Genomic DNA, 15110 nt, shown 5'->3' on the forward strand with positions numbered 1-15110 from the left:
GGTCAATGAGTTCTAGCTGAACATCACTGGGTGCATTATCCACACTGCAGGTAAAGGGAGAGGAAATCATGTGCATTTCATCCTCGATTGTTCTGAGATCCTCAAATCGCCTTGAAAACTCACCATGCAATGCTCCTAACATGGATGAGTACCTGCGGCAGTGATCAGCTGATGGTGTGACTTCTTTCAGGGTTTGCATGTGAGTGAGAGTGTTGCTCTCCAGTTGGCTTGAAAGAAACTGCATCTTTCTCATGAAAGCCTTCACCAGGCTGTGCATTTCATGAACAAAAAGGCCCTTGCCTTGCAGTTTGGTGTTCAATTCATTCATCAGTGCAGTCACATCAACAGCAAATGCAAAATCTGCCATCCAGTCCTCATCTGAGAGCTCTGGGATGTCTTTGCCTTTCGTCTCACAAAACTCTCTAATCTCTGCTCTCAGGTCCCAAACTCCTGTTAGCACTTTGCCCAGGCTGAGCCATCTGACAGCTGTGTGGTAGACAATGTCACTATGCTCAGTCTCATGCTCCTCCACAAGTGCGACAAATTGTCTGTGATTCAATGCCCGTGCCCTGATGAAGTTTACTATTTTAGTAACAACATCAATAACATGGTTAATTTTTAGCACTGATTTGCACAACAATTCATCTTGAAGCTCGCGCAGTGTCCTCTACTGTGCGCCTCTTGACACAGCAGGCTGAGCAGCCCTGCTGGGGCCACTATACGGCCCTCATGGTTCCTCCAGAGTCCTGTGGAATCCTGTGTCGCTCCTTTGCCAAGCCATGCTTGCTTCTCTGTAGGGGCCGCTTTGCCCTGGATTTCTCTTATGGTCTGCAGGCTCAACTTTGTTGCATGTACATGACCGCTCTCAGCGGATTTCTGAGTCATCTGTTTTGCTCCTTGAGCAGGACCTCTAAGGCCCTTGGTACCGGTACCGAGCTTCTCGAGCTCTGACCCCTTGGGTCTAAGTACTGTCTGTACTGGGCTTCCAGGGCTCTGACCCCATAGGTCACCAGTACTTTTCATCACTGAGCTTCCAAAGCTCTGATCCCGTGGATCTTCAGTACTTCTCAACGGTGAGCTTCCAAGGCTCAAACCTCGTAGGACTTTGAAAGATATTACCCAGTTCTTTTAACCAGGAACTCAGAGAGACGAGGCGGATCACATGGATATATAAAAAATAACCGTGCTGGATGACACTCAAAATTGAGCTCTGGTGCATCCTGTTCCCACTGATCATCCTTGAGATGTTTCTACAACTTGATTGGAGTCCACCTGTGAAAAATTCAGTTGATTGGACATGATTTGGAAAGGCATACACCTGTCTATATAAGGTCCCACAGTTAACAGTGCATGTCAGAGCACAAACCAAGCTATGAAGTCCAAGGAGTTGTCTGTAAAGCTCCGAGACAGGATTGTATCAAGGCACGGATCTGGGGAAGGGTACAGAAAAATTTCTGCAGCATTGAAGGTCCCAATGAGCACAGTGGCTTCAATCATCCATAAATGGAAGACGTTTGGAACCACCAGGACTCTTCCTAGAGTCTGACTAAAAAATTACCTAACACCATCAAGCACTCTTTAACAAGCTCCCCCTTCCGAAAATGGCTTACCGTATTTAGCAATTTTGTGGGATATCACAAAGCTGGTCTTGGTTGCTGCATCCCTGGCTGTGGGAAGCTTGGTAAAAAGCTGGTCTTGGTTGCTGCATCCCTGGATGTGTGAAGCTTGGTAAAAAGGCCTTGCTGCTTCTGCAGCTTAGCGAGTAAAGCTTCCGATGTTCGCGCCCTTTGAGCATCAGTCAAGTTTCTGTATTTCTCTGCGTGTTTCGTCTGGTAATGCCGACTCACATTGTAGTCCTTAAACACGGAGATCTGTTCCCCGCAAACTAAACACACAGTTTTACCCACGACTTCAGTAAATAAATACTTAGCAGTCCAATTTTTGTTGAAAACCCTGCATTCGGCATCTACCTTTCTTCTTTTAGCATGAGCGGACATTTTTGAGGGTGTGTGACAACAATCCAATCTTGCGTACATCTTGATATACGTATTATGTACGTGAATAAAAACAACTTCAAAATAAAAGCAATGTAGCTATAGTCCATGCATGAGGTGAAATTAAAAAATACGTTTATTTTGTAATTTCCAATTAACCTTACACGGGCCGGCCAGAGTCAACCAAAGGGCTGTAAAATGCCCAGGTCTGATCTAGAGGTTGTTTTGTGGGCAAAATACATTTTGTGCCACAAAATGTTTTTGATTCCACAAAAATAAAGTGAGTTGTAACATTGGAAAAGTCAAATCCCTCATCTGCTGAGGGAAGAAGGTGAGTGCAAGCAGAATTTAGTGACATTACAGCCAATTTGGAAACCCGTCTTACTCCAATATGCAGCTTCATTTTCATTAAAGTAGGAGACATCTTGTGTCAAGCCATGAAAGCATTTTTGTTGATTCTAGATTTTCAATGATATAAATTTTTAATGACAAACTTTTTATTGAAAAAATCATATGAGATAAATTCAAGCAAATTGTTTTTCTCTTTTAAAACGTCTTGAGCAGCACACTGATGTATGAAAATGTGTGATGAAATATTTGAAGTTTTCTGACAAAGAAATGTACATTGTTTAGTCAACTGTAGAATAAACACCGGATGGTTTGTGTATGTGAATGCAGCCTTTCTTTGTGGACCATAACTGCCGTGCCACCACCTTCATCGACCCCCGGCTGCCTCTCCAGAGCTCTCGGCCCCCGAGCGTCCTGGCTCACCGCCAGCACTTGACCCGCCAACGCAGCCACAGTGCCGGGGAGGTCAGCCCACGACGACTGGTAAGAAAAACACATGCATTTAAGGCACGATACCAAAACCGTCATGTGAAACAAAAAGGGAAACAAACTTGTCCCTGTAGGTGGGCGAAGACCCTCGTCACACCGGCCCACCAGTCCTGCCGCGGCCCTCCAGTACCTTCACCTCTGCCAGCAGGGGGCAGTGCCAAGACATCATGCCAGTGGGTCAGTACAGACATACAAACACACCCCTGCTCAGAGATGATAAAAACCGTTGAACAAGTTTGTCCACTCTTTATCTAGCTTACAACGACAAGATTGTGGCATTTCTTCGACAACCAAACATCTTTGAGATTTTGCAGGAGAGACAGCCTGACTTTAGCAGGAACCATTCGCTCAGGTATACACACCAAGATTAAATGATCTATGCGGTAGCTCCTGTATGGAGCACTGCTAATAGTAGGATACAGTCCTGAACGTCATTGCTATGACCACAGGGAGAAGGTGCAGCTGATCCGCACAGATGGAGTGTCAGGATTGGCCAGGCTGTCAGGAGACGCAGACCTTGTCATGCTGCTAAGGTAAAACATTATCCATTAATCCTTATTTAATTCTTAGTTTCTTTTTTCTTCAATACCAATATTTCTATTTTTAATTTGCTTGTCTTTTAGAATTAGTTGTGTATAACTTTCCCTCCTTCCTCTCTTGTTTCTTCTTTCTTACTTTCAGCCTAAGGTGCTCTATTGAATTAAGTTGATTCAGGTTCTTTATCTCTGTTGCTCTTCTCTGCAGTCTGTTTGAAGATGAAGTCATGTCCTACGTGCCTCCTCATGCCTTACTTCACCCAGGCTACTGTCAGTCACCTCGGGGATCCCCTGTCTCTTCCCCACAGAACTCACCTGGTAAGAGAGACAAGTGCATGTGTTGAATTACAATACAGTTTATTTCATAAAGACTATTGGATTCAAGTCCTCTGTTTGGCATTTTGAAATTTGAAGATTAGTTGTTTTTTTTTGCTTTGAGTATCTGATTCCTTCTTTACCTTTTCCTGTAGGCACTCAGAGAGCTAATGCCAGAGCTCCAGCACCCTACAAGAGAGACTTTGAGGCCAAACTGCGTAACTTCTACAGGAAACTTGAAACTAAAGGCTATGGCCAAGGACCAGGGAAACTAAAGTAAGTGTAATTTGTATGACAAGAGCAACAATTCTTCTTCTGTTTCTGTATAATAATGTGTGTGTGTGTGTGTGTGTGTGTGTGTGTGTCAGGTTGATCATCCGTCGTGACCATCTGCTCGAAGATGCCTTCAACCAGATCATGTGTTATTCCCGTAAAGACCTGCAGCGCAGCAAGCTCTATGTCAGTTTTGTTGGGGAGGAGGGGTAAGTAGGTGGAGGGTAGAGAAGAAGAACAAGCATGAAACCCATATCTATGACTGCAACTCTTTCCTGGACAGTTTGGCTAATATGTTATTTGAAACTTTGTTAGAACAGAAATTCACACAATAATAGACTCCCCAGCTTTGATGAATGCTAATTGGTGTTAATTGTTCCTTAAACATTTGCTCATTCCAAAATCCCATTGAGCTCAGGAGTGCAGTGAGGTCAGTAAGCAGGGGGCGGCTGTGGCTTGAGTCCCGGCTTATCCAGTCAACATGTCGAAGTGTCCTTGAGCAAGAAACTGAACCCCCAGTTGCTCCCTGTGATAACACCGGTGTGTGAGCTGTGAGAGTGCAAATGGGTGAATGGCCAAGTAGTGTGAAAGTGCTTTGAGTGCGCTGTAAAAGTGTAGAAAAGCACTATACAAGTATAAGACCATTTACCATAAAAGGAATTATACTTAGCTATACTGATGCATTCATTTATTTATGTTGTTCATTGAAACTGGTCATTTGGCATTTCATAATAATATTATCTCAACAAATAGTTAAATGCTGTTAATTTGTGTATTAGTAATTCACTCAACTGAACATCATATTTAAATTAATATAATTTGATAATATTTGCAGTTTCACTCTTGATGTAATGTTGCAAGTTTTACATCGACTCTCAATGTGTATGTGCATATCCCCATGCAAGGGGCAAGTAAACAGTAAAGCAGCATAAGGCTGTGTAATATAACAAAATAAGCAGTATTAACAGTGTGGTCGCAAGAATTAATAATACACAAGGAGAATCACTACAGTACCAATTATCATTTATTGAACAATATTTTATGATTATGATCGAGAGGGCGAGAAACAGAATCACCTGTGTCAGTCTGAGTCTCTGCAGAGAAAGTTAGGTTGTCAGTCACTGGTTCTAGTCTTCCCCTCGGGTCTTCACACACGCACCTAATCAACTCTGCAGCTAACTATATGGCCATTCCCCACTTCCTGTGATTGTCCAGATCTTGACGTCCAACTGGGCCCCCACCCTGGTTACACTTCTCTATTTTTGGGAACCCCCTGCACACTGTGCTAAAAAACAAGAAGTTTGGCGCCCAACATGCCCTGCGATGGATTGGCGACCTGTCCGGGGTGTACCCTGCCTTCGCCCGATTGCCGGCCGGGATTGGCTCCAGCCCCCCCTCGTGACCCCGTTCAGGGATTAAGCGGTAGAAAATGAATGTATGAATGGCGCCCAACATCCTTGCAGAAAGTTCACCCTGACCATACTACATGTTGTGCATTAAGTAATATTAACTATTAACTATATTCTGATCCTGTTCTGATTATATTCAGTTTGCTTTAACCACTACAGAATCCCCTCCTCCCGTAGTTTTAAGAACTACGGAACTCTTAGACAAACTAAAGCAAACACATACAGAAAAATGACAAGAACATGACAAGAACATTCATAAAGACATATATCTGAATACATCACTTCCTGATACTAATCAGTAAGCTCCAGTAACACTACAAATTACTAATTAAACAGTAACATTAAACATTATCGTCCTACCGCATCCAAAAGGAAAATAGAGATCAACTTTTTATTACAGAGACAAACTTTTGATCTAACAGAGCAATTCTACACTAAACCAACTCCCTACACTCTAAAAAAAAAACCATGCTCGTAAGCACAATAAGTACTACTGTAACGTGGCAAAACTCCCTACTCTAATTTCTAATTTGCTAAATTCCACAACTTTCTAATTTTAGCATATAATACACTGAAAATAAACAGTCATAGAAAAGAAAGAATAACCGACCAGGTGATCCTCTTTCCCACACACATAACAACACAGTTTTAACTATACACATGTCTGTACTGTAAAACAAACAGCTTCAATGCAAACACTTCCTGACAACTTAACACAGATCTTTCCATCAAGACTTAACATGCAGACTTGGGCGAAAAACCTTCACAAACAATAATTTTGTAACATTGGCGTCGTTTGAGTCATTCATTTGACTTTCTCTGGTGAAGGAAAATTCCCGAGTAACCCCCAGGCATCCTGGCTTGATGCCTTTTTGTGGGTGAAGGGCCTGCATTGGATCTGAGAGCAAACAGATAACAGACATAGTGAGATTCAAAATATAACACATATATCATACACATGAATAATATGCTTAAACTAGTGTGTAAATATTCTGTAATGTTTAGTGTAGCTCATACTGTAACATGCTGTAATATAGTTCCATTACACATAAACACCTATACTCAAAAAATCTCCTACTCATAATTCTGCAATCATCTGCTGAAATAAAATGAAAATGATTAAATGGGAATACTCAGTAATATAAATAATTGGATAATAAAAGTGTAACAATGATTATATGTAATTGATTCATCTGTAATTTGAATATATGAAAATGTGATGTGATGTCATCCATCGTCCGTCGTCAGCTCATCCTCCTGCAGTTTCACTCGGTCGCCACCTGGTAGAGCTCTTCTTCGTCTTCTCCTCTGATGTCCAGCCAATCCATTTCAAACTCTGTTGCAGCCTGATTCTGCTTCACTTCCTGCGCCATCATTACCATCTGCAGTGTTTTTCTCTCAGCTGCTCTAAGTATCACTGACCGACAACACCACAGAAAAAACCCATTAGCCACTACCCCAATAAAGACAATTCCCCCTCCCCTGTTTCCAGCCACTGGTGGTGTTCACTAACCAGTTTATCCAACCCATGTTATTATCCTTACCAGCATTATCCATTACTTCAGACTTCAAATCCCTAAGCTTTTTCATAGCCTCTGTGAAAGCTCCCTCAGGAGCTGTATGTCCTGGTATATAAGTACAGCAGTATTCTCCTATGAGAGCACACAGAGTGCTCATGGGTTGAGCCATGAGTCCAGAGGTGAAGTGCTGAGGAGACTTAGAGAGTGGAATTTTTGGGCTCCAAAGCTGCAACAACATGTGGATGGAGTCTTAAGTTGATGTGTGGCAGAGTTCTGCCAGGACACAGCACTTGTAGCACTCACCTGCTCTCCTAATGCACCTAGAGCCTCATCTGTGCGGTTAATGAATCTCTGTTGGTTGTAAAAAATGTAGTTTATCCACTCAGTGTTTTTATTAGCAGTTATCCAGGGTAAGATAGACTCGAACCATGATGCAATCTTATGTCTGGCTTTAAACTCATTTGGGATTCCACGTGGCTGGCCAATAGCATCGAGATACACTCTGGGATCTGGCAAATACGCCCTCTTGCTTCTAGCACTAACATTTCTAGCCTGCTCCACCAAGACAAAGGTAATCAACTCCTGAGCCACCTGCACTCTAGCACATCTACCTTCCCAGTTGATTGGGAGAACTGAATACAAATGTTGTCCACCACACCACCAGAAATGATCAGCTACACTTTGGTCAAAATAAGGGCAACCTGGGACCTGCACATACAGAGAACTTCCCCTTAACTGGAGAGCTGGGTGCAAGTTTGGCTTTGTACAGTTCAACGTGTCCAGCTTCCACCTGTAACTACACTGGTTAAGACTCACCTTCCCTACAGGTACCGCTCCTGTTTTTTCAACACACTCAAACCGTCCTACTGGTATCAATGGAACACCATGTGGCATTCCCAGCACTGCTTTTCTTTCTCCTATAGTCACATCTAACTCTCTACATCGCTGGACATTAGTCTTCCCCTCTGCTCTGAAGTTGGCCACCAGTTGGTATGATGGTGAGCCCAGAAAGGACAGACACTCAGCCTTGCACCACGGTCGTGGGTTTAAATTAGTCTTGAAGACCTCACGACTACACTCCTGCCAACTGAACATTGTGTTCAGCACAAACAAACTTTCTGACCTAGCCTTGGTACAGATGTAACAATCTTCTTTCCCATTGAGCTGTCCTGCAAATTGGACCCACCTGTACCAACTATTCTGTTCCAGGATGTCACTAAGACCTCGCTCTTCCTCCGCTGCATAATCTTCCCACTGATCAAATGGCACTCCTTTTACTCCTGGCCTAAAGCCATCAGCCCTGTCAGCCACTGACCTGCAGACCCAATCTAACCTACTGCTATTGGAGTTACTACCCGTTCCTTCAGGCTCAGCACTCCTCACAGCAGTCTTCCGCTTGTGTGGCACAGTCATTTTTTCAGCTGACATTGTCCTCATCATTGTAACGATCACTTCAACTGACTTCACTGTCATTTCCTCCTGGTTCGAAACTGGTTTGGCAGTTGCAGCCAAAGTCCTTGCGACAATTGATCTGCTGTCTTCTACTGGTCCACTTGGGGGTTGCAGGACTACAGATTCTTCAGTTGCACTTGTCATTCTGCTGGTGACCTTACTCCATGTGACATTATATGTCTCATTTCGCTGTCCCAATGGTGGCTTAAATCCTACTCTAATCACCCAGACATCATGCCAATTAACTTCTCTTTCCCTCACTCTGATGGAATAATGATCTTCTCCCCATGAGTCAGGGGGTCTGCTTGCCAGCCATCCAGAAATCCACTCAATTCCACACACAAGTCTTCCAGGTATTTGATCTGTCTACACAAAGAGACTGAAATTGTCTATGCTCGAAGTCCAGGGTTGCTTAGACATACAATATGCGCAACCCAAGTATCATGCTCCGTATATCTTCAATCTTGGTCGTTCGATGTCCACTCTTGCACACCTGGCCATTCCCTAGGTGCAGCCCTTTTACTTCTTACCACAGCTCCATCATCTTTCCCTTGCTTTCCCTCCTCTGGAGAGTCAAGGAAGTGGAAGCACAGCTGGATCATGACCAATATCACTGTCAGGAGGAGTATCAAGCCCACTCCCCTCCTCTGACACTGGCTGCTGCTCCAGGTGATGTTCATTTTCTTCTTTTGGCACCACTGCCGCCTCAGAACTGTCTGTGTCCTTAGGGACCTTCACACAGTGGTTTAGATGATACCATGTAGGTGAACCTTTCACTTGCACTGCACGGGCAGTTGCACTGACCACCTCGTATGGACCTTCACGTTGAGGAAAGTCCCGTTTTCCTCTGAATACTTTAACTTACACCAAGTCTCCTGGTTTCACTTTGGGCTTTTCGTCCTCCTGGACCTCTCTAGCCTGTAGAGAAACAACACGGGAGGAGATACTCCTGTGTATGTTAGTCATTTGCTTCACATATGACTTCATGTCATTTGTCAAGATGTCCAAAGATGGACCCTTCACTGCTCTGTACACTGGTGAAGGCATTGGCCGGCCAAGCAAAGCCTCATGCGTTGTTAGCCCCAGCGTTCTGTGTGCGCTTGCTCTGCATGCCATGAGCACTAGCGGCAAAGCATCTACCCAGTTTAACCCAGTGCTCATGCAAATCTTAAGCAGTTTATTTTTCAGGATCCCATTGCATCTTTCAACATCAGACTGTGAAATTGGACAATACACGCTACCATAACTTGCTTGATTCCTAGTTTTTGCAAAACACACTTCACTGTTTTGTCCACAAACTCCTTCCCACTATCTGAACTGATTTTAATGGGCAAGCCAAACCTTGGATAAACTTCTTTACACAGAAACTTAGCCACTGTCTCTGCATTCTTGTGTTTAGCAGGCATGGCCTCTGGCCACCTGCTGAAGTGATCTATAAACACAAGCATGTATCTTTTGCCCTGCACTGTTCTGACCATGTTCACAAAGTCCACGGTCAAGTGCATGAATGGGCCGTCTGGGACCGGCAGGTGTCCCGCAGGTGGAACCACGCCCCATCGAATATTGCACTTCAGACATGTCTCACATCGACTTAAGACTCCATCCACATGTTGTTGCAGCTTTGGAGCCCAAAAATTCCACTCTCTAAGTCTCCTCAGCACTTCACCTCTGGACTCATGGCTCAACCCATGAGCTTCAGTTATCAACAAAGACAGCAACCCATTAGGGGCCACCAGAAGCCCCTCATGGTTTTTCCTCACTCCTTCACTGTCTCTGACTGGACACCGCTTGCAACTGTGAGGGGGACACAGCTCGTGTCCCTTCTCGGCTCAGTCTACCCAAGTACTCCACTTGATTCTGACAGTACTGTAGTTTGTCTAGAGAGGCTTTATGTCCTTTCTCAGCTAGCATTGTCAACAAGGTCATGGAGTCTTGGTGGCACGTCGCAAAATCTGGCACGCACAGAATGATGTCATCAACGTACTGGAGGACAGTGCTCGAGATCTTATCTGCCAAGTCCTCCATGTCCTCTTTCAGGACTTTGTTGAACACATGTGGGCTATGTTTGAAACCCATCGGAACTCGCGTATAGGTATAGGAGCGTCCCCTATACGTGAATGCAAAAAGGCGCCGACTGTTCTCGCTTAGTGGCACACTGAAGAACGCAGAACACAAATCAACCACCGTGAACCACTTGATGTCCGATGGAACATTTGACAACAGAGCATGTGGATTTGGAACTTCAGCTTGAAAACCTTCCACGACCTCATTTAGAGCTCGCAGGTCATGCACTAGTCTACTGTATACTTACTTTTGTCAGCTTTCTTTACTGGCAAAATTGGTGTGTTACTGCATGGATTCGGTTCAGCCACCAGCACACCTGCTTCCAGCAGGCCTCGTGTTGTCTGCTCAATGCCTGCCTCTGCCTCAGGTTTTAGCGGATATTGCGGTCTCCATAGAGGTCTGCAACCTGGTCTCAACCTTACCTCCACGGGTTGTGCGGACTTAATGAATCCCACATCAGTGTCATGTTTTGACCATAACTCTGCTGGCACTCTGGCCACCATTTCTTTTTCAACATCTGAATGTTGATGGCAGAACACAGGTTGGCAGGGGAGTCGGATGACCTGAGGATGAGCCCAGCCTAAAGCAGAGATGAATATCTTAATAAAAGATCTATCTTCACTCAGCCAAATGTTTTTGTTGTCTGTTGGTGCAAATTTTGCTTCTTTTGTCTCTACAATCATTGGGCCCAAATGTTTTGGCTCATAACCTGGGTTTACCAACAGTGTAACATGTGGAACGCTGTTTTTTATTTTGTATTCTTGGTCCAGATACAGATCTCTCTACTACCATTGCAGCTCCTTGCTTGCCGAGCACAATGGAAGAAGACTGTATTTGAACCGTCTCTGGCTGGTCCTTAAGCCAAATGTCTGGCTTTGCTGTGGATCCAGATTTATAGTATTGGACAGTGCAGTGAGGATGACAAGCGGGGGACAAGGCTTCTGGCATATTGGCTTTAATGAAGTCCATCCATGTTGTAGCTGGCTCCATAAAGGTGTCACTCAAATCACCGAGCCAGTAAACCACTGCCTCAGCTTTTCTCACAGTCATTTGGCTCTGTGCAGTGTCGACAAGCACCCCAGCCGGGGTGCACCGAATGTCACAATCCAGTTTGCACAAAGCATCTCACCAGCTGCTGGTGAGTCAATTTTCTCGCTGCTTCCTCATCTGCTTGCTTTTGGTGAGATGCACTGGCACGTGCTTTTGTCACAGCATCCACCACACAATCAGTGAACTGTTCAAATGGCATGTTATACAGTCCCACAGCATCACCCAACTTACTCTGAGCAGCCTGGGGCAATCCGCTGACAATTCTCTTTCTGAGAGCCTGTCAGTGAAAAATATCCTCTTCAGGCATTGCGCCGGTCTGTCTTATCCACTCCTTTCAAGTGAGGTGCACATAAGCCTGCGGGCTTTCATCATCCTTAATCAGAGTTGCCACAATGCTGTCAGGTTGGACTCTAGTTGGAAACTGCAGTCTCAAAGCTGCCCACAATGTGTTGCGATGCCAGTTGAAAATGTCAGTCAGCCCACAGTCCGAGCATTGTCTAAGATGTCCAATACATGAACTTCTAGGTCGTATTGACCTAGCGCACATTTCCTTTTTCTAAACCTGAACAGAGCACACGAACAGTTCACATAAGGCTGAAGCTATGTCCATTCCCCATCTAAGGAGGAAGTCGCTCGGGATGTTTACCCATAAGTTAAACAAGGAGGACGCAGCCCAAGATATACTTGCTTGAGCAAGAGAAGAGAAACAGATCAAGCTTACATAAACACTTAGCTCACCCTTACATAACTGTGGGTGTGATGGGTATGGTAAAGTGGGTATGATGATGCATCTTCAGCTCCATTTGGATGTCTTGATTTTTAATCACTACACACCAGTCTTAACTGTTGCACAGGCATTTGGGCTCCTCCTCTGGCGAGGAATGATCCCCTCTGCGAGCTTGGGATGATAGCTGACCTCCTTTTTTCCTTGTTGTGACATGAGGAGGCTTTGGTTTAGCTCCTCCATGATCATATCCCTCTTCCTCTTCTTCAGTTCTCTTAGGAGTAGACACCTTACTGGGCACAGGCGGAGGGTCGAGGGACTGTGTGAGATTCAGTCCTCGCCAATAAGCCTCTGGCAGATCTTCTAGCTCATCCTGCAGACCCCCCTTCTCCTGCCGTCCAAAACTGGCCGCCTGTTCCAGCTCTTCTACTGGATAAATTGACTTCTCAGATTTCATCACATAGTCACCTGTCGTGGCTAAAATTCTTACCTAAAACCACCACTGGAGACGTGCTCTTCAGTTTTCCAGACTCCATGGCCCTGCTTAGTTATGTTATATGTCTGTAGCAAGATATCTGTGTATTTATATGCCACTGCAATACACTGTTGAATAATTGACAACACCCCAAAATTCGAATGATACGAAAAACTTAATGGGATATGAAAAACTTAATAAATGGATAAATATGGAAGTACAACTGAACAGCTGCAACCAAAAATCAAATTTAATTACTTAAAGCAACTCTGCTATGTTAGAGCTGCTGTAGCTTTCTCAATCCTCCCTGTAGTTTAAACCTTAATGAACATAAAAGTGCATATATTGTAAATATAAATGTGCATGTAAGTCTAAAGGAACAAATACAACATGTGCCAATTAGCAAAAATAGAGAAAATAGACTTATTTTAACCCTCAGCTACTTTAGCTCGTTTTCTCCCTTTCAATCTTGTTTGAGCTGCTCTCCCCGGTCTGTGCTTCTTTGCACGTCGCACATGCAACTCTCACAGAAACCACTGAAGGGCGGGGGGAGGCGGAGCCACAGCCCAGAGCAAGCCACCACTTCCAGTATACCGGAGGACAAGCCACAGAGCGGACCACCGACAGACTACCTGTTGGACAGATATGCATGGAGAGCAACTACTCCCCTACAAGCCAACCACAGTGACAGAGAAGATTTGACCACTTATGCGTTTATCACCACAACGGCAATTACCAATAATCAATCTTCATGCACAAGCCAGCCGTCACACTGCAATTCGCTGACCCCAGACCATGACGTCAACAGCATAAAAGAACCGCAAGATTATAACCCTCTAAACACAAATCTTATAAAATATAAACTGCACAAACACTGAACTTATGATAACAACAACAGAAACATAATAATGGAAACAACAGGAATGTAATATACAGTTATCAATATGCCAGACTCCTTTACCACACCCAAAAAACACGCACGCGCCTCTACATGCACAGTTAAAATACTCGCCTTCACGCACACACACAGTGAACACCCATATGAAGAGTGAGCTACATGCACACATACACACACACAGAGCAAACCACACCCAAAAGCAAAACTGCGCAGTTTAACACAATGTATATACAGTATATTTTCAGTATATCTTTATCTATCCACTTATATAAACCTTCAGTTTAACACCGTATGCATTTCTTGAGCAAACTTTTTCACATTTCAGTGAACATGAAGCAATTTACAACACATATACACAACCAGTCAGCACACTCACATCTGACCCTGCACACACACTCCTCTCAACACTAGAAGAGTTTATCTCAACACACACACAGGCCTGTATTCAAACACACACCTTAAGTCCGGACTTTTATTTAAAACTCTAAAAGTGCTTGTAAGTGGGCTTTCACTATAGCTGGCCAACAAAACCGTATGAACTGTTCTCCTTTCGGAGAAGACCAGGTTAACGTCAAAACTGATCAAATCTCGACAAAACCCAGTTTCATACACCCCTCACAGTTGAACTAATTCAATTTCTTACTCTCTAGGTACACCAAACAAATTTAACCTAAACGATAACTGCGAGGACGCAAGTAGTCTGCTTCTACAGATACTATTATAATTTCACCAGTCAACTTAACATATGATTTAGCTTATCCAAACGGTGTGACTACTCTCAGAGCTCCAATTGGCTGTAGACCCACTAGCAGTACAAATCTTGCTCTGCAGCTGTATCATAAAATTTTTATTTAAATTCCTACCAGACACTCATATTTATTTATAGCTCACAATATAGCTTCTCCAAACTGGTCTGTCTTCTCATACGTTCTAACACCCAATTGGCTGCAGTTCTCGTTTTCCTTAAAACAACAACAATAACCAGCACAAACACAGTTACTTATTTACACAATGTTAGTAAATCCTATACCTTCACACATACACACTCACCACACATTCACAGTGAGCAGCTCACACACATCTCATACAGGAAGTAGGTAGCAGAACACACACACAAACGGAGCAAGGAGGGGGAAAATTACTCCCCCCATAGTGCTGTCACGATACTGGAATTTCTAACTTCGATACGATACCTTGAAAAATATCAATACTCGGTACCATTTTCGATACCGCGGAGAAAAAAACTGCCACAATATTAAGGGGGTAATTTTTTTTTATTCAAAGATAAATATAACAAGTCTAGAACATGACACTGAGGTATATTTTACATGAACAAAAATGTCTTGAGGTAGTGTTCAAAAGCCTCTCAGATTGCCATACATTCAAAAACCAATAAAGTGCAAGTAAAAAAAAAAAGTGCAATCTTTTGTATTTCCAGGTAAAATCAAATCCAAACACAACATCACCAAAAGATACTTAAACTTCAAGCAAAAACAAAATCAGTGCAATCTTATGCATCAAGTAACAAATTAGTAAACACAATAAATAAAATCAGTTACTGCA

At 43.7% G+C, this 15110-nt stretch overlaps 1 protein-coding gene across 1 annotated transcript in view; it reads left to right on the forward strand.

Moving 5' to 3' along the window:
* The window catches only part of hecw2b (HECT, C2 and WW domain containing E3 ubiquitin protein ligase 2b), a 72085-nt gene that overhangs the window by 26236 nt on the left and 30739 nt on the right, over positions 1-15110 (forward strand). Inside the window, exons 16-22 of the mRNA XM_020615344.1 lie at positions 2673-2825; positions 2906-3008; positions 3087-3183; positions 3281-3364; positions 3576-3685; positions 3838-3958; positions 4051-4164. Of these exons, the coding sequence (XP_020471000.1) occupies positions 2673-2825; positions 2906-3008; positions 3087-3183; positions 3281-3364; positions 3576-3685; positions 3838-3958; positions 4051-4164 (782 nt within the window). The remainder of the gene's footprint in view (positions 1-2672; positions 2826-2905; positions 3009-3086; positions 3184-3280; positions 3365-3575; positions 3686-3837; positions 3959-4050; positions 4165-15110) is intronic.

Source organism: Monopterus albus, unplaced genomic scaffold (assembly GCF_001952655.1).
Source record: "Monopterus albus unplaced genomic scaffold, M_albus_1.0 scaffold163.1, whole genome shotgun sequence".
Taxonomy (NCBI): domain Eukaryota; kingdom Metazoa; phylum Chordata; class Actinopteri; order Synbranchiformes; family Synbranchidae; genus Monopterus; species Monopterus albus.